This window comes from Protopterus annectens, chromosome 10.part0 (assembly GCF_019279795.1).
Source record: "Protopterus annectens isolate FY-2018-M chromosome 10.part0, PAN1.0, whole genome shotgun sequence".
Classification (NCBI taxonomy): Eukaryota; Metazoa; Chordata; order Ceratodontiformes; family Protopteridae; genus Protopterus; species Protopterus annectens.
In genome coordinates, this window is record NC_056744.1 from 1164175667 (window position 1) to 1164196398 (window position 20732).

Consider the following 20732-nt stretch of genomic DNA (forward strand, 5'->3'; position numbering starts at 1 on the left):
CAGTCTTTATACCATAAAGCATCAATCTGAGGTCATGTGTTGGACGTATGACTTGAGGAAGGAAAAGCTTTGGTATGGCAGCTGGACCTCAACTGTGACAACCTTATGTGTCAGCAATACTACAACAGTGACTTCAGACGAGACATCTGATAGTCTGAAACAGCAACAACAAATCTCAGCTATTTCCTGAATTGATAAACAATGACCATATGAAGATATGCATCCTTCAAGTTCAGGGTCACTATGAAGCAGTGGTCGGGCAAAAGAGGAAGCACTGTCTGCAGGGTGAGTAGCTTGAACTTACGGACCCTGAAGAAGTATTCAGAAAGGAGAGGTCCAACAATGGTCTGCATGATAGATTTTTTGGGGGGACCAGGAAAATTCTGCAGTAGAAACCTTTAATTCTTTCGGAAGAAGGGACCAGATCTATGACCCCTGTGTCCAGCATGTGCCGGAGTACAGGGGGACATAAAAATCTGGTCCAATGGATGAGGGGGAAGTGCCTCAATGGAGGCAGATGTTCCTTCCATTTTCACCAGCAACTTCCGTCAATGATGTTGAGCACCCATTTGTTGGAAACCACTGATGGCCAGGCCATCTGATTGAGAGTTAACTTTTGTGATGGGGCATCTGGAAATGACGGATGCTGCACCTCAGCACAGTCATAGGTTGTATGGGGGTGTATCCATTTTGGGAAAGGAACCCCTCATTAGGTTTGTCATCCTGCAATTTCCTTTAGGTGCCTTGGCTTTTGTTCAGCTGAAACCTCTGTTTGTTGGGTCACCAAAAATTACTTTACTTATTGGAGAAAAACTTGGGAATATGAAACATCTTGGAATCCCCTTACATCAGTTTACTTCTGTCATCCCAGTGTTTACGGATCTGATTAGCTATTGTACCAAACACACAATCAGCAACAAGTGGAGCATTCAAAATCTTATTTTTTAACTTCTCAGGAAAGTTTTGGCTATGCAACCAAGCATATCTCTCTATCACAACCGACATCACTACATTTCTAGAAAAAGTATCGGCCCCCTCCAAGGCACTCTTTAACGCATGTTTAGACAATTGAAAAATATGGGAAACAAATCTCTTTCATACAGTATTTCTGCTCCGCAAGTAACGCAGCAAATTCATCTAAACTATACATTCACCTCTACACAAACTTTCATATAAAACACTAATTAAACAACTTAAAAGCTACTGTGTTGAATAGCACCGGCTTCTTTTCCTGAGATTCTAGCTATTTGCCTCGTTTATCTTGAGGGACTGGGTTTGATGAAGACGGTCTTTTTATTGGAAAAGGTTGCTGGGGACTCAAAAGCAGGGTCTGCAGACAAGTGGACTTACAGGCCAGGCATGGCTGAGCGAATCCTGACCTTCTAAACACTTTTTTTAGGAACAGACTCATTCAGCAGAGCAGCTTTCTTAAAATCATGCTTCAGCATTGGGACCAATGGAGGCCAGGTTGGCATGTCCGGCGCCTCATCCTCTTGCTGATCTTGGGGGCAGCCAATGATTGCTACCAATTAAATAAATCCCTAAATCTAGCCAACATTTGGGAAAAAGAAAACATCTATGTGGGTTTCTGAACCTGTTCATCCTCAGAGGAAACTGACATCAGATTCTAACACTTCTGAAACTTAGATTCATGATCATTTTCAAAATCAGGATTCTTGGGTGGTTGAATGGGGGTTGGAGTACTAGCGTTACTCATAAAAAGAAGTTATGTACTCACCATAACGTTCCATCTGAGTAGGTACTTCATTTGTCTGCAACCTGTGGGTCCCGGATCTGATCTCGGATCCGAGCCAGCAGCTTTCCAAGCTACAAGATCTGAGCTCCTAGCTCCTCCCCCCTACCCATAATCCCCTGCTATGTGCTACATTACCTCAGATCGAATTTTTTGCCTCTTACACAACTCCTACCTTCGATAGAGGAAGTAACACCAGATAACTGTCCTAAAGCAGAACAAAGATTTCTTTGGTGATCAGGAATCCCGAAAAGGTTCGGGGGATGGCAGGGGGGGGTCGGATGCAGACAAAAGAAGTACCTACTCAGATGGAATGTTATGGTGAGTACATAACTTCTTTATCTGAAGTAGTTACTTCATTTGCTCTGCAACCTGTGGGACAGAGTCCCCAGCTACCTAGGGAAAAACCCTGGGCGGCCTTATGGAAGGATATTCCGAAGCACCGCGGAGCCAAAGGAAGCCCTACCTCTCGATACCATAGCCAACTTATAATGAGAAATAAACGTATGTGAAGAGGACCAGGTAGCTGCTGAGCATATGTCATCCAAGGGGATCCTGGACCAGAAGGCTGCAGAGGTGGCCACAGCCCTCGTAGAGTGAGCGTGAATTCCGGCAGGAACCGGTTTGCCTGCAGATAAGTACCCGTGAACTATGCATTGACAAATCCAATTTGCTACAGTCACTTTGGAAATGGCCTTACCCTTGGCCGATTTAGCAAATGACACGAACAACTGGTCCGACTTGCGAAAATCTTTAGTCCTGTGCAGGTAAAAATGCAGTTGTCTGTGCACATCCAATTTACGCAATTTGTATTCTCCTCTATTCTGAAAATTTGGGAAGAACACGGGTAAGTTTATTGATTGATTGATATTTGACTCCGAAGCCACCTTAGGTAAGAACGACGGATTAGTCCTGAGGAACACTCTATCCTTGTGAAAAATGAGATAAGGATGCTTCATACATAAAGCTTGAAGTTCTGAAACCCTTTTGGCTGAAGTAATGGCCACCAAAAAGGCTGTTTTCCAAGACAAGAATTTTAATGGAATCGAAGACGCGGGTTCAAAGGGTGGGCCTGTCAAGGCTTGTAAGACTAAGGTCAAATCCCATGGAGGCACCACCACTTTCACCAGAGGCTTCAAGAGGAAAACGCCCCGCAAGAAGGTTTTACATAATCTTGTAGAAGCCAAAGATCCTAGTCCGTCTCCCACATGGAAATGGAAGATGGCTGCCAATTGCACTTTAACTGTAGAAGCACTTGCTCCTTGTCTAAATATCAGTGACAGGAAGTCTAAAATAGTAGGAATAGGAACTGTAAATGGATCCAGGCCTCTATCTTTAGCCCAGACAGAGAAACGTTTCCATTTGCTGTAGTAGATTTTCCTAGTAGTCGGCTTATCTGCTGCGACTAGAATGGCCTTAACAGGAGATGAGATACCGGGAGTCCTAGCCATCAGTGGAACTGGAGCAACCAAACCGCAAACTTGAGGTTCACCAGGTTTGGGGGTTGGTATCCCGCTGGATGTGAAATCAGGTCTGGAATGGGATCCAGTATCCATGGCGGAGATACACTGCGAGACCGCAGGTAAGGGAACCAGATCTGGCGAAGCCAGAATGGGGCTATGAGGATAACTCTGCTCCCCAACCAATGGGCTTTCTGTATGAACTTTGTCATGAGCAGAAGGGGGGGGTAAGCATAAAGTAGACCGGGCGGCCAAGCATGGACTAGAGCATCTCTGGGATTTTCCCCTTCGGGGGGAAGTATTGCGAAGTACTCGCTGAATTTTGTGTTTAAGGGAGAAGCAAAAAGATTGCAACGAGGCCAACCCCATTTGCGGAAGATCTGCTTCGCAACTGATGGATTGAGAGACCACTCGTACGGAGTGAGAATCACTCTGCTCAGTTTGTCTGCCAAAATGTTGGACCGACCCGGAATGTGCATTGCTACCAGAAAACGGTTGGTGGATATCGCCCATTCCCACACTCTCATAGCCTCCTGGCAAAGGGGGTAGGACCTGGTTCCTCCTTGCTTGTTTATGTACCAGACAACCGACATGTTGTCCGTCTGGATTGCAATAGTCCCCAGAGGTAGAAGGTCGTGGAGAGCTTGCAACGCTAGAAACACCGCCCTCATCTCTAGGACATTGATATGCAAAGTGGTCTCCAGGGGAGTCCAGGTGCCTTGGACGGTTTTGCCCGAACAATGCCCCCCCCCCCCCGAAACGACAAGCTGTTCAGCCTGTCCGCAGTTAGCATAGCTCGAGAGATGCGGGTATCTCACTTGGCCCCTATGAACTCCAGGACCTGTACGGGGCAAAGAGAGGATTTCTGGAGGTTTACCGAGATGCCTAAGCTCTGGGCAAGGGTCAGAGCATAATCTCTTGCCACGCAGAGCTGATGCCTGTTGGTGGCGGTAAGGAGCCAGTCGTCTAGGTACGGGAAGACCTGAATGCCCTGAAGTCTCAGGTGGGCTGCAACCACTGCCATGACCTTGGTGAACACCCTGGGGGCTGAGGTGAGGCCGAACGGGAGAACCCTGAACTGGTAATGACTGGCTCCTAGCCGGAAGCGGAGAAACCTTCTGGATCCTCTGTCCATCAAAATGTGGTAGTACGCATCCTTGAGGTCTATAGAGCACATCCAGTCATTCTGCTGCAGAAGGGGGAGAATAGATTGGAGGGTGACCATCCGAAATTTTTCTTTGGGAATGAACAGGTTCAAAGCGGAGAGGTCTAGAATGGGTCTTAGGTCTCCCGTCTTTTTTGGCACTAAAAAGAACCTGGAGTAATAACCCAATCCAGACTGGTCTGGGGGGATGGGCTGGATGGCTCTTTTTTCTAGCAACTTCAGGACTTCTGAAGCTGCTGCCTCCCTTCAATGGGGTGGAACATCGGGGAGGCGTCTGGTCGAGGGAGGGTGGTTTATGAAGGGGATGGTATAACCTCTGGATATGATGCAGAGCACCCATCGATCTGTCGTAATGGACTCCCAGTTTGACAGGTGCTCCAACAACCGCCCCCCGACTGCCTCCAGAGAGGGACAGCCGGGTAAGCCCTCAGGGCTGCTGTGCGGGTCTATCCGGGAAGGGTTCCCTGGACCCGAAGTTACGCGGTCCCCCTCTGCCTCTGGGCCGGCGTCCTCCTTGTCCTCCTCTGCCTCTAGAGGACGAGGGGTCCAAAGCTGGATGGGATTGCTGGGAATTACGGAACCACAGCTTCTTTTGTCCCCTCTGATTCCTAGAAAAGGATCGTTGGGGATTAGAGAAGCGGACCCCGATGGCAGACAGCGTCTTCCCATCCTTCTCGCTTTGGACCAGCATCTCGCGAACGGTCTTGCCGGAGAGCGAAGATCCGTCAAAGGGTGCATTTGCGAAGAACGCCTTGAAGGGATCCACGAAATTGCAAAGACGGAGCCAGGAGTGACGTCGCAAGACGACCCCGGCACCGCTGGCCCTAGCGGCTCCCTCCGTGGCATGGGAGAGTAGACGTATGGACGTGTTAGAGATGGATTTCAGAGTGGCCATATGAGTCGAGAAAAATCTTTTGTCCTCGACAGACATGGACTCCGGGGGGGCTGCAGCATATTCCTTAATTAAGTCTCGTTGCAGCCTAATGGTATGTGCCATATAGTTCAGCGCCCTTATAGAAAAGGTCGCTGAACTAAACATCCGCTTCCAAATGCGGTCCAGTGCCCGAGATTCCTTATCTGGCGGGTGAACCGAAGAACTCTCGTGCGAGAGTTCTCTCTTGGTGGCAGCCGCCACCAACATGGCATCCACGGGGGTTCCCTTGGCCCAAGACTGTCTATCCACTGGGGGGCTAAGGATCTTGTCGGGTCGCTTCGGGATAGGCTCCACGGTGTCGAGCTCCTTCCACGCCCTGGTAGTAATTAGGTCTACCAGGGGGTCAGCCGGAGGGGACACCCAGGAGGTAGAAGGGCCTGCCTCAAATGCATCCAGGAACACGGATTCATCCGCAGAAGGTTTTTGGGCAGACCACCCCCCTCTAATACGCAACATTTCCATGATGTCTCCGAAGGAGACATCCTCGGGGGTGACCTTGGGGAACCTTCCCCTTCATCTAAATCCGTGTCAGTTGTAACGGACTCGGGGGAGTCCAGGTGCCTCCTCTTGCACCGACGTTTACGAGGGACCTCCTCGGTGGGACTGTCCGAAGAGGGCTCGTCAACGGGGTCCTGTTCCTCCAAGGGAACCAACTGGAGGGCTTGAGCAGGCTGTCCCGATGGTCGGATGATGGAGGATAGACCCACATGCAGCGGGGGTACGGGAGGATCCGACGCCCGAACCGGGGACCTGGAGGTCCTCGACAGTACCCTCTCCACAACCTCAAAAGCCGAAGGAGAGCTACTCTCGCCAGGCTCCGAGAGCAATCTCCTCGGCTCTGAGGTAGGGATCGGGGTCGGAGCCGATGCAGCTGGAGCCGAAAGAAAGGTGTGCTCCGAACCCAACGGAGCCGAAGACACACCAGCTTCCTCGGATCTGATGCTCAGCCCTCGGCCCCGAGAGCTCGGATCCGACAGACTCGAAGGCACAGTCGGCGAAGTGACCAGAGCTATCGGCGCCGACGAATCCCCGATTCCAAAAGGGCCCGGATCCGATAACTCCGAGACCCAGAAATGGGTCGGAGAAGGAGTAATTGGAGCAAACATGGGGGCCGCGCTCCCCCCCAGAGGGGGGGGGGAGGCAAGAGCACCCCCATCTGCATCTGGGTCTGGATGAATCGGCGCATCATCCGATCCATATCCGCTTCAGTGAGGCTTCTACTTGATCTTGAAGAAGTTGTCGAGGCGGGCCAGGAGGGCCGCCTCGACGACCTCGAGGGAGACCGATCCTCCTCCTCCGGCGAAAAACGAGGTGAACGGAGCAGAGGGGGAGGATCCGGAGACCCTCGAGGGAGACCTAGCCAGTTTAGATGGTGGGGCTGAGGGTTGAGTCTCAGCCCGCCTTTTGTGGGACTTATGTCCCTTGTCCTTATGCCTTTTCTCCACCGTAGTGGAGGTACCTGAATCTCCCGAACTCACAGCCAAAGAGGGAGGTTGAGTCCCAGGTTGAGGCGGGGGCACAGAAGGTGCGAGGGCTGCCGAGACAGCCTGTGCCTGAGAGGGGGAGAAGGAAGGAGCCGATTCCTGAGGCAACAAGCTCGCCAGGATCAGCTTGTTCTTCCTGTCCCTGAGAGCTCGAGGATTAAAGGCCACGCAGATTGTGCAGGCCGATGACAAGTGGGACGCCCCCAAGCATAAAACGCACTGAGTGTGGCCATCTGCCGGCGAAAGCTTATGGCCACACTCAGTACATTTTGAGAACACCGCCTTAGGCCCTTCAGCCATAACACCACTCATACCCAAACACTAAGAGGGGGGGAGGGTGAAAGGCGGGAACTACAGGAAAAAACTAGTTAGAAAGGGAAAAACAAAGATATCTAACTAAACTACACTATAGCTAACTAACCCCAGGAACTACACACTCTCAAAACTAGAAAAAGATTTTTTTTTTTGTCACAGAAAAAAAAGGTTCAGTCTCACCAAAGCCAAGGAGCTCTTCAAACGTAGCTGCTTCAGCCGCGGCAAAAAACGATCTGGGGTAATGTAGCACATAGCAGGGGATTATGGGTAGGGGGAGGAGCTAGGAGCTCAGATCTTGTAGCTTGGAAAGCTGCCGGCTCGGATCCGATACCCACAGGTTGCAGAGCAAATGAAGTAACTACTTCAGATCTTGGGTTTGCCCCTTGTAATCAACGGCCTGAATCATGTATCTAGCCATAGCCACCAGTTCAGGTGGAAACACAGTGGGACACTGTTGCCCTGCAATGTGGTGGGTCTTCTTACTCTTTACACACACCACAGAAATGGAAGGATCCCTAGGGAAGAGATTTATCAATAGATTCTGCATCCATGACTTCCACTGCACCTAAACAGTTTGGTTCTCCTGTATCTGAAATAGGTAACAGTACACCCCTGGAGGATGTGTCTGACCTATGTGTCAAGCACACTTGTGGTACTAACACTGCACCAGGAGACCTGAATGCAAAAGATATACGAGTGGTCTGATAGTCTGCCAAAGACTATTGTGGAATCGCACATCATAGGCTGAGGCATGTTTCTTGATTTACTTCTAAGGTGTGTGTGTGTGTGTGTGTGTGTGTGTGTGTGTGTGTGTGTGTGTGTGTGTGTGTGTGTGTGTGTGTGTGTATGTATGTGTGTGTGTATGTGTGTGTGAGTGTATGTGTGTGTGAGTGTCTGTGTCTATGTGTCATATCTGAGTCCATCAAATTCAGGGGACAAAAAATTAGCCAGAACAATACCAAAGAATAGTTGCACAGTCACTCCAGTAAAAAAAAAAAAAGATAAATCGCACTAGTCTTCCTTTAAATAACAATCAGAAGTCTATTTCTGCGGTGATGCTACCAAATGCAGCTTTTAATCAACAGAAACAACAGCTGCAGTTAATCTGTGGCTCTGAAAGCACGAGGCAATGAGAGGGACTGTATTAAAATGGCCTTAGTACAGAAGAAACTCATTTAAACAATTACAAACAGCCAAACAACACATCACAAAGGCTAAAAGCAAACAGAAGCAAATAATTAACTTATAATAAATACTATAAGCCTTGTACTGCAAGTAAAGTAAAACCCAAGCATGTACAAAACAGTCAAAGCAGCAGAATACACTATTCAAGCACCGAGACAGAAAAAAAAGCAGAGGGAGGAAATACAAGTGAAAAGGTTTTCTTTTCAGAGCTCTGCAGCTAAAAAAATCCAGAGTAAGGAGCAGTCTTTCAAGAGATCCTTCTCTTACTACGACACTAGAAAACTGAAAAGGTCCTGTATGTAGGCAATCTGTGCACTGCCAAGTGATTGGTCCATCATACCCACAGACACTAGTGGCACAGTTACCACGTTCAGTGGCTTTTTCATTTCAATCACTGTCAGACTGTCAGCACTAGTTGTATCTACTCAAGAAATTCCCTTTTCCGGCTTAAGTCCTTACTGTTTACTCAAGTCCAACTTGTATCAGTATTTATTAGTTCCCTCTCTGCTTACAATAGATATGGATAGTCCACAGTTTAATGCTAGGAAAGTAAGACTTCTTCCATGTGGTTCTGGTTCATTTTACCATCTTCTTTCTGCAAAATATTTACTGGTTCCATATCTTCAATCTAGTTAGGATATCCAACCCATCATTTATCTACAAACAGTTGGATGTGTTTACTTTTGTATCAACAGTATTCTCTATGCCTTTAACCAGAAAAATACTCTCCTCTATTGTTTTTCCTTCTTTTCTCTTCCACACAATTTTACTTCTGGTAAACACAATTAAAACTGGTTACAGAGCTTTCAACTGTTGCTAGCTAGTGTGAGACATATCGGGTATAGCAGGTCTGTACCATGACGACTAAGTGGGGCTACAATAATCGCCAGTGGCTCTGCCTTTATAGGACTCTAGCACTTCTGTTCCAGACACAAAGTACAGTTTTGTACCTACCATAAATGTATATGTTCAAGTGTTCACACTGCTGCAGTCATTACACTTGGGTTATCCTGCCGTCAGGCGGTGCCGCAGTCGGCCTGAGTTCCAAAGTCTTGGTCCGGCGTCGGTTGCTGTCGCCTCTTCCCTGACGTCAGTACGCCAGGGGTATATAAGATGCATCCGACGCCATTTTCTTCAGTTTTTCTTGCCCCAGATGTCAGGTGCCCCCAAGTAGGTAGGCAATACATAATGCTAATCAAAAATATACAGTAAAAACAATGCCTTCAGTTACCAGCAAATACACCCCAAAGGTTGTATAGGACAGAAAGGTATAGATAAGTCCAGCAAGTTCAGAGTGCAGCAGTGTGAACACTCGAACATCTACATTTATGGTAGATACAAAACTGTACTATGTTCATCGTGTTACACTGCTGCAGTCATTACACTTGGGTAGAATCCCAAAGCTGAGGTTGGGTGGCTGGTCTATAAAGAGTTAGGATTGGCTATGAAGCCCTGCAGAACTGCAGTGGCAAATCCTGCTCTGGATTTAGAGTAAAGAGGCAGGTGGTAATGCTTGGTAAATGTGTGCACTGAACTCCAAGTTGCAGCCTCCAAAATTTCCTTGGTAGGTACTCCTCTGAGAAAGGCTGTTGAAGTGGCTGTTGCCCTGGTGAAATGTGGCTTAATGTTATTTGGGACTGATTTTCCATGCTGTGTGCAGCAGTACCGAATACAGTGTCCTATCCATTTGGATATAATCTGCTTGGAGATAGCCTTGCCCTGTGATCCTGCAGCATATGCTACAAACAGTTGCTCAGTTTTCCTGAAAGCCTTTGTTTTGTCCAAGTAGAAGCGTAGCTGCCTGTGTATGTCCAAAGAATGCAGAAGTTTCTCCTCTTTATTCTGGGGGTTTGGATAAAAAGTTGGCAAATGGATGGTTTGTTTAAGAGCCACACTAGATACCACCTTTGGCATAAAGGTAGGGTTTGTCCTTAAAGATACCCTGTCCTGATGAAAAATTATAAAAGGTTCCACTGCCATTAATGCCTGTAGCTCTGAGGCTCTTCGTGCTGAAGTTACTGCCAGGAGCAGAGCTGTTTTCCATGATAAAAATTTTAGATTGGCTGTATTGGCTGGCTCAAAAGGTGGTACGGTCAGTTTTTCCAAAACTAAATTGAGGTCTCAAGTTGGTGTTGGTGCTCACCGAGGCGGTCTTATGTTTTTAGCCCTTCTGAGGTACTGCTTTAGCAAGGGATGAGAGAATAAAGGAGGATCTGTGTTGTAATGTGCTGAAATGGCAGAGGCGTGGATCTTAATTGATGAGAAGGATAAGCCTCTGTCCAGCATCTCAGTTAAGTATTGTAAAATCTGAGAAATATTTGGAACAAGAGGGTCAAGGCTTTGAGCCTGGTTCCAGGCACAGAATCTCTTCCATTTTTCTGAGTAAGCTTTCCTGGTGCTAGGCCTCCTGGCCTCCAAAATGACATCCATAACAGCTTTAGAGAGAGGTGTTGCCTGTTTGACTAATGTATCTGCCATGCAGCCAGGTTTAGTGTTTTGAGCTGACCGTGCAGGATCTGATTGTTTTGCTGAGTCAGAAGGTGAGGAATTTGAGGCAAAATCCATGGTGGGCCTTGAGCCAAGTTCCTTAAGATAGGGTACCAGTGCTGGCGTGGCCAGTCTGGAGCAATCAGGATCATCTATGTTTTTTCTTGTCTGGCTTTTAGGAGTACCTTTGAAAGGAGAGGCAGTGGCAGGAAGGCATAAACTTTTAGGTTTTCCAGCTGAACAGAAGAACATCCACTTACCATGCTTGTTTGTGATAAGTCCTTGTGCAGAATTTTTGTAGTTGGCAATTCAGTGGGGAAGCAAAAAGATCTATGTCTGGGCATCCCTACTTTTGCGTTACCATGCTGAAGATTTGTGGATTCAATTTCCATTTGTGAGGGTCCATGATATTTCTGCTTAGATCGTCTGCCAGAGTATTTTTCTTTCCTGGCAGGAACTGTGCTTGCAGGTGAACTTGATACGTTGATACGTTAGAGCGGTGTTCCACAAGGTCATGGCTTGCCTGCATAGGGGATAAGAATGAGTGCCCCCTTGCATTACTGTGATGTTGTCTGTCTTTAGTAGTAATTGTCCTGGATGTAGAAGGTCCTTGAAAGCTGTTAGGGCATTTTGAACAGCCAACATCTCTTTTTGATTGATGTGAAGATGCATCTGGTCTGTGGTCCACTTGCCCTGAATGCATTTTCCTGCCATGTGTGCTCCCAAAGTGTAATCCGAAGCATCTGTTGTTAGAGTTTGCCTGGCTGTGGGTTGGGTAAAAGGCTGAACCTTGTTTAGGTGACATGCCTGTGCCCACCATCGAAACTTCTGTTGTAGGCAGGGAATCATTGCTATTACTCCTTCTAAACTGTGAGAGTGTTGAGTCCAAACACTTTTCAGGTACCATTGTAATTTCCTCATATGCAGTCTGGCATTTGATATTAGTAGTATGCAGGATGCCATGAATCCCAGGGCCTGCAGAATTTTTCTTGCAGGGAGATGGGACTTTGTTGCCAGCAATTGAAAATATTGAGATAGTTGAACTTGTTTGTATGGCGTGAGGTAAGCCATCTGGGCCGCTGTATTTAAGCTGGCACCCACGAATATAATCTGTTGCGAGGGTACTAGTTTTGACTTCTTTTCGTTTACTGTGTACTGTGTCAGCTGATCTGACGGCATCGTATAATTGAACCTTCGGCCAAAGTAGTGCAAAGCAAAATCAAAACGTCTTTTTATAGTGCGTTTGTTAAATCTAGCACAAAACCAACAACTAATGACGTCGTGATCAGGACCTAGGCATGGAATACAGTAAGAGTGGAAGTCCTTATGAGGTATTTGCTTCCCACAAGAAATACAATTATTAACTTTTTCTGACATCGGTCTGAGGCAAGAAAAAAGTTTCCCCAATGGGGTACTTAGCTTTATTGAAGACTTTGGATCTGAAACTCGACTTCGAAAATCTCAGGAGTTGGCCGACAGGCACTTGCGAACTGCTTCTGCTTTGGGCACTGCGCGGCAAGAAAGACTGAAGAAAATGGTGTCAGATGCATCTTATATACCCCTGGCGTACTGACATCAGGGAAGAGGCGACAGCAACCGACGCTGGACCAAGACTTTGGAACTCAGGCCGACTGCGAGACTGCCTGATGGCAGGATAACCCAAGTGTAATGACTGCAGCAGTGTAACACGATGAACACTGTGTAAATTTCAAGATTAAATATGTCTTCCTGTCAGGAACTAGCTTCAGATCAGTCATAGCTGGAAGGCAAAACACTAGTATAAAACAGATATCACAGTATGAATTATTTTCATAATTCATCCAAGAGCAGAAAAGTTTTTGTTGAAGTTAATTTCTACTGGGGGGAAATTATTTGGTTTTGACTATTACGCTGTTCAACAACAGATTTTATTTTTTCTTAACAATGCAGTGTTGTTTATAAAACTGAATTACTGAATATATAATCTAACAGCCAGTATTATACAGAAGCGTACCTCACATCAAGGGAACAAATGCAGGGTAAAGAATCTCTGGAAAAGATGCCAGACAGAGACAGAAGTCCTTGGTTACCTGTAAGGAACAATAAACAGAATTATTGTCTGATGGCTTAAACTGCCTAAATTCAATATCGTTAACATAACCTTAACACAATACATGTAAAAAGCATGTACTGAACATACAAAGTACAGATGTGTACACTTACCATAAATGTAGATGTTCTAGTGTATTCACTGTTGCAGTCATTACATTTGGGTAATCTGCTGGCAGGTTGTCCTCAGTCGGCCTGATTAAAAAAAGTGTTGGGTCCTACGTCGGTTGCTGCCCTTCTTCCATGACACCAGGTCATCAGGGGTATAAAACATGCAGCTGACACCATTACATCAGTTTTTCTTGCCCCAGATGTCAGGTGTCCCCCAAATGGGGAGCAAATAAAATTAAAAACACAAAAAATATACCTCCAATCCCAAAAGCAAATACACCAAAACAGCTTTTAAGTATAGTGAAAGAAAGTAGAGGTATAGCCAGAGAAAAATAAGGGGCTGGAGGGGGGGTAACCAGGACTGCAACAGTGAATACACTCGAACATCTACATTTATGGTAAGTGTACAACAACTGTAATATGTTCTTCGTGTTTCACTGTTGCAGTCATTACATTTGGGTAGATTCCCAAAGCTATGGTTGGGTGGAGGGAATTATACAGCATTAGGACCAGCTATAAGGCCTTGCAGACAGCAGTGGCAAAGCCAGCTCTGGATTTAGAGAAGAAAGGTAAATGGTAATGTTTGATGAACGTATGAACTGAGTTCCAGGTAGCAGCTTCTAGAATGTCCCTGGTAGGAACACCTCTGAGAAAGGATGTAGAAGGAGATGCAGCCCTGGTGGAATGAGATCTGATCCCCTGGGGGATAGTTTTACCATGATGCATATAGCAGAAACGAATACAATGACTTATCCATTTGGAAATAGTCTGCTTTGAAATAGCCTTTCCCTCTGCCCCTGCAGCAAATGCCACCAGTAGTTGTTCAGATTTTCTTTGAGATTTTGTCCTGTTTAAGTAAAATCTAAGTTGTCTGTGTACATCCAATGAATACAGAATCCGCTCCCCCTTGTTTTGTGGCTTGGGAAAGAAAGTTGGCAAACAAATGGTCTGATTAAGAGCCACACTGGATACCACCTTAGGAATGAAGGATGGATTGGTCCTGAGAGATACCCTGTCCGCATGAAAAATGATGAAAGGCTCCACTGCCATAAGAGCCTGTAATTCGGAAATCCTTCTAGCTGAAGTGACTGCTAAAAGGAAAGCTGTTTTCCAGGAGAGAAAATTTAATTCTGCAGTAGCAGCTGGCTCGAAAGGAGGGACAGTGAGTTTTTCCAATACAAAATTGAGGTCCCATACAGGAGTTGGAGCTCTCCTGGGTGGTCTTAAGTTTTGGCCCCTCTGAGATACTGCTTTAGCAGAGGATGAGAGAAAAGGGGAGGTTCTGTGTTGTAATGAGCTGAAATGGCTGAGGCATGGATTTTTATGGAAGAAAAGGACAAACCCTTGTGAAGCATCTCAGTTAAGTATTGTAAAATCTGAGGAATATTGGGCACTGGTGTGCTTATCCCTTGTGATTGATTCCAGGCATAGAATATTTTCCATTTGTCAGCATAAGATTTTCTAGTACTAGGCCTTCTTGCCTCCAAAATGACATCCATCACAGGTTTGCTGAGGGATGCTAAGGGTGAATTTAGGTGATTACCAAGCTGCAAGATTCAAAGTTTGGAGCAGAGTGTGTAGAATTTGGTTGTTCTGCTGAGACAGTAAGTAAGGTGTCTGAGGCAGGTGCCACGGTGGAAGGTGTGACACATTGCGCAGGAGTGGGAACCAGTGTTGGTGAGGCCAGTCTGCAGCAATCAAAATCATTTTTGGTTTGCCCTATTTGACTTTTAGTAGAAGTTTGGAGAGCAGAGGCAGAGGGGGAAAGGCATAGACTGATAGGTTTTCCCAGCTGAAGGACAGAGCATTCACTTTCCAGGCTTTTTTGTGATGAGTTCTTGTGCAGAATTTGTCCAACTGATAGTTGAGGCAAAGAGATCTATGTCTGGACTCCCCCATTTGCGTGTCAACATGTTGAAAAATCTGTGGTTACAGTTTTCATTCGTGTGGGTCCATGAGATTTCTGCTTAGTTCGTCTGCCAGAGTATTCAGCTTTCCTGGCAGGAATTGAGCTTGTAGTTGTATTTGATGGGTCAAGGCAGTGTTCCACAATGCCATGGCTAGTCTGCAAAGGGGGTAGGAGTGTGCACCCCCTTGCTTGTTTATGTACCACATAACTGTGATGTTGTCTGTCTTTATCATTAACTGTCCTGGATGAAGGTAGTCCTTGAAGTCTGTCAGTGCATTCTGTACAACTAGCATTTCTTTTTGACTGATATGAAAGTGCATTTGATTTGGGCTCCATTTTCCCTGAATGCACTTCCCTGCCAGATCAGCCCCCCAAGCATCGTCTGATGCGTTTGTAGTTAGGGTTTGGGCGGCAGGGGGTGAGTAAATGGCAGTCCCTTGTTTTGGTGGCAGGCCTCTGCCCACCACAGGAACTTTAGTTGCAGGCAAGGTATGATAGGAATCATTGTTTTCAGGCTGTGACAATGCTGACTCCATAAACTTTTTAGGTACCACTGAAGTTTCCAATGCAGGAGGCCATGAACCCCAAGGCTGGCAGAATTTGTCTTGCAGATAGCAGGGTTTTTGTGGCCACCTGTTTGAAGTAAGTCACCAAATGAATTTGCTTTTCTGGCGTAAGAAAAGCCATCTGGGCAGTTGTATTCAAGCTTGCACCCATGAATGTAATTTTTTGAGAGGGTACCAGTTGTGATTTCTTTTCGTTTAAAGTGTACCCTAGACAAGTTAGAAAGTACAGTTGTGTACACTTATCATAAATGTAGATGTTCGAGTGTATTCACTGTTGCAGTCATTACATTTGGGTAATCTGCTGGCAGGTTGTCCTCAGTCGGCCTGATTATCAAAATCTTGGGTCCTGCGTTGGTTGCTGTCTCCTCTTCCATGACGTCAGGTCGTCAGGGGTATAAAACATGCAGCCGACACCATTTTCTTTAGTTTTTCTTGCCCCAGATGTCAGGTGCCCCCCCAAATGAAGAGCAAAAACAATATATATATATATATATATATATATATATATATATATATATATATATATATATATATATATATATATATATATACATATATCTATATATATATATCTATATATATCTATATATATATATATATATATATGTCTACATATAAATGCAATTGTAACAACATAAATTTTACCTTCATCTAAAAGCAAATACACCACAAAGGCTGTAGAATATAGTGAAGGAAAGAGAAGTTCTAGAAAAAAGGGGGATGGCGAGTGGGTAACCCAGACTGCAACAGTGAATACACTCGAACATCTACATTTATGGTAAGTGTACACAACTGCACAATGTTCTTCGTGTTTCACTGTTGCAGTCATTACATTTGGGTAGAATCCCAAAGCTATGGATGGGGGCTGGAACTAAATAGCATTAGGAGCGGCTATAAGGCCCTGCAGAACTGCAGTGGCAAAGCCTGCCCTGGACTTAGAGAAGAGAGGCAAATGATAATGCTTTGTAAAAGTATGAACAGAACTCCAAGTAGCAGCTTCTAGAATGTCTTTGGTTGGCACCCCTCTAAGAAAAGCTGCTGAGGTAGATGCAGCCCTGGTGGAATGTTACCATGATGCAAATAGCAGAAATGAATGCAGTGGCTTATTCACTTTGAAAATAGCCTGCTTTGAAATAGCCTTCCCCTCTGATCCTGCAGCAAATGCCACCAATAGCTGCTCAGACTTTCTTACAGATTTGGTCCTGTTTAAGTAGAATCTTAGTTGTCTGTGTACGTCCAAGGAATGCAGAATCCGCTTCCCCTTGCTCTGCAGATTTGGGTAAAAAGTTGGCAGGTGAATAGTTTGGTTAAGAGCCACACTCGATACCACCTTAGGCATAAAGGAAAGATTGGTCCTAAGGGACACCCTGTCCGGGTAAAATTTAATAAAAAGGCTCCACAGCCATGAAGGCCTGTAGTTCTGAAACCCTTCTTGCTGAAGTGATTGCCAGAAGGAAAGCTGTTTTCCAAGACAAAAACTTCACGCTGGTTCAAATGGTGGCAGGGTGAGCTTTTCCAACACAAAATTGAGGTCCCATGCAGGAGTTGGTGATCTTCTGGGAGGCCTTAAATTTTTGACCACTCTAAGATACTGTTTTAGCAGAGGATGAGAAAAGAAGGGGAGGCTCTGTGTTGTAATAAGCCGAGATGGCAAAGGCATGGATTTTTATTGATGAAAAAGATAGGCCCTTGTTGAGCATCTCAGTCAAATATTGTAAAATCTGAGAAATATTTGGCTTTGCTGTGTCCGTCCCTTGTGCTTGGTTCCAAGCAAAGAATCTCTTCCATTTATCAGCATAAGATTTTCTAGTACTAGGCCTGCTGGCTTCCAAAATGACATCCATCACAGATTTACTGAGAGGTGTTTGAATAATTACATGATCAGCCATGCTGCCAGGTTCAGAGTTTGGAGCTGATTGTGCAGAATTTGATTGCTCTGCTGAGACAGTAGATGAGGTATTTGATGCAAGTACCAAGGAGGGAGTTGAGACATATTCCTTAGAATTGGGTAACAGTGCTGGCGAGGCCAGTCCGAGGCAATTACAATCATTTTTGTTTTTTCCTGTCTGACCTTTAGTAAGACCTTGGGAAGAAGAGGCAGAGGAGGAAAGGCGTAGACTGATAGGTTTTTCCAACTGAAGGATAGGGCATCCACTTCCCATGCTTGTCTGTGATAAGTCCTTGTGCAGAATTTGTCCAGTTGATAATTCTGGGGAGAGGCAAATAGATCTATGTCCGGACTCCCCCATTTCTCTGTTATCATGCTGAAGACTTGTGGATCCAGTTTCCACTCATGAGGGTCCATAAGATTTCTGCTTAGGTTGTCTGCCAGAGTATTTTGTTTTTCTGGCAGGAATTGAGCTTGAAGATGTACTTGGTAAGTCAAAACTGTGTCCCACAATGCCATGGCTAGTCAGCAAAGGGGGTAGGAATGTGTACCCCCTGCTTGTTTATGTACCACATAACCGTGGTGTTGTCTGTCTTTATCAGTAGTTGTCCTGGATGAAATAAATCCTTGAAGGCTGTCAGGGCATTCTGAACAGCTAACATCTCTTACTGGTTGATATGCAGATGCATTTGTTTTGGGCTCCATATGCCCTGAATGCATCTCCCTTCCAAGTGGGCCCCCAAGCATAGTCTGATGCATCTGTAGTTAGGGTTTGGGTGGCAGGGGGTAGAGTGAAAGACCGTCCCATGTTCTGGTGACATGTCTCTGCCCCCCAGAGAAACTCCTGTTGTAGGCAGGGAATGAGAGGAATCAGTTTCCAGACTGTGACAATGCTGATTCCATAAACTTTTTAGATACTACTGTAGTTTTCTCATATGCAGTCTTGCATATGGAATTAGTAGAATGCAGGATGCCATGAACCCCAAAGCCTGCAGAATCCGTCTTGCAGATAACTGGGTTTTTGTTGCCATCTGTTTGAAGTAAATAGTCAGTTGCCTTTGTTTGTCTGGCATAAGGTAAGCCATCTGGGCAATTGTATTCAAGCTTGCACCCAGGAATGTAATCTTTTGAGAGGGTACCTGTTGTGATTTCTTTTCATTTATTGCGTACCCAAGCATGTTAGAAGCCTTTTTACAAACGCCAGATGTTGAAGAAGAATGTCCTTGTTTTCTGCTTGAATGAGACAGTCGTCCAAGTAAGGATAGATTTGTATGTTTCTTTGTCTGCAAAATGCAATTACTGGTGCCAGGCACTTTGTAAAGACCCAGATAAGCCAAAGGGCAGTGCAGAGAATTGGTAATGCATAAAACCAGCCTTGAAGTGGAGGTATCTTCTGCATGATTCCCTTACTGGGATATGCAGGTATGCCTCTTTTAAATCTAGAGTCACTAGCCAAGCGTTCTTGCCCAGCATGGGCAGAACCTGTTGCAAAGTCAGCATTTTGAATTTTGGGATGTCCAAGAATGTGTTCAAAATCGATAAATCCAGTATTGGGCGACAGGCATTGTCTTTTCTGGGTACCAGGAATAGTCTTGAGCAAAACCCTTGCTCTTTTTCCTGTTCTGGTACTGGTTGAATAGCCCCCATATCCATGAGTGATGTAACTTGTTTCTGTGCCTCTGCCCATTGATTTTTGGGCAGATCTGGCCAACCATTTGGAATTGGCAAGGTATGAAAATGAAATCTGTATCCCTGGGATACTATGTTTAATACCCACTTACCCTGGGTTATTAACTGCCAATTTTGAGCATGAAGTGCTAATTTTCCCCCTAAAGGGGCTGCCAAAAGATAAGTGCTTGGTGATGGCAGAGGGAAGTCATTGAGACTGTTTACTGCATGGTTGTGCTTTGTTTCCTCCAGATTTGGAGGTAGAGGCACCCCATTGCTTTGATCTGTAAGAACCCTGTGATTGGTATCTAGTGCCTTTTGAGCGCCTGGATTTGCCCTGTGAGGCTCTGTCGGACACAGGAAAGGACCAATTTTTTTGTAGGCCAGTGTCTACTGAATCTTGGTGGCTGCACTTGTAAGAAGTCTTTTACAGTTTGCATAGACTTAGCTTTGCCTTCCATTTTCTTTAAAACCTCTTCTACCTTATTACCAAACAGAGTATCATGCTGTAAAGGTACATCCAACAATTTAGCTTTAACATGATCAGGCAGATTTTGCTCCTTGAGCCAGGCATGCCTTCTAATCACAGATCCAGTAACTGCGGCCCTGCAGGAGGCCTCCTAGGAATCAAAACCACATTGCAAAGTATGCTTTCCAACCTGTTCTGCTGCATGCAATAATTCCTGTAATTCTTTATTTTCCACACATTCAGAAATCAACATAATTTTCTGTTTCAATAATCCCATAACATGCTGTTGATATTTAAGCATATGAAACTGGCAGTTTTAGGTCCTAATTGCCAAGGTTGCAGACGTATAAACCTTCTTTCCCCATCTATCCAGCGCCCTAGAATCTCTATCAGAGGGGGTAGGATTCTTAGCTATTGAGGCCTTTACACCTTTGGGACCCTGTGAGATAGTTTCAGGGTCAGCAGCTGGATTTTTGAATAAAAATTTGTGGGAGTCAGGAACCCTGTAATATCTGTCTGGCTTACTAGGAGCCAGAGGTAGGGAATCTGGAGCCATGCTTGATTCCGAAAACACATCATCAACAATGTCTAATAGAGGAGTTATGGCCAAAGGCCTATGCAGAGGAAGAAGGAAATCCCTAAGCCTCTTTTTTGATTCTGAGAAATCCTGATTCTCCCAATGAAGATGTTCCCTCAAAGTATGCAAGGTTTCTCCAAAAGAATAATCTTCAGGAGGAGATGCAGATGGGATGGATTCCTCTGCATCTGAATCCTCATAGGGTGGTATAGAGAATTCTTGATCAGAAGAGGAATCAGAAGAAATAGAAACCTAATATGAAGATTCATAATCAGTGTATTGCCTAGGCCTCTTATCTGATCAAGGTAATTAAGTCTTCAGCCATTTTGATCATCTATTTTTTTGGGCATAGAGGCCTGAGCATGTGGCTCATACGTCGTTTTTTTAGCCTTAGAAGTTGCTTTTGTCTTTGTTTTTGAAGCTGGCATTGGTTTTATATAGAAATGCTGAGGCCTGAAAACACCCTCGGAAGCCGGTGCCTGATCAGCGGCTCCGGACCCATCCGAGGGAGAGACATCCGTGGGTACAATACTCTGAGAATCTCACGGTATGCCAGACTCCACATGGGTCTCGGTAGAGGCCTGTGACTCGAAAGTAGCGGGTATCAGGGGCTGCGAAAGCACCTCACTGAGTACCGTCGACTGGCTTAGGAGAAGCTTTGTCAGTTTTGGAC

General features: G+C 45.5%; 1 protein-coding gene across 2 annotated transcripts in view; it reads right to left on the minus strand.

Annotated features, from left to right (window-relative positions):
- The window catches only part of LRRC41 (leucine rich repeat containing 41), a 600929-nt gene that overhangs the window by 55731 nt on the left and 524466 nt on the right, over window positions 1–20732 (minus strand). For both annotated transcript variants that reach the window (XM_044085906.1, XM_044085905.1), the window contains one exon: window positions 12777–12852. In XM_044085906.1, the coding sequence (XP_043941841.1) occupies window positions 12777–12852 (76 nt within the window). The remainder of the gene's footprint in view (window positions 1–12776; window positions 12853–20732) is intronic.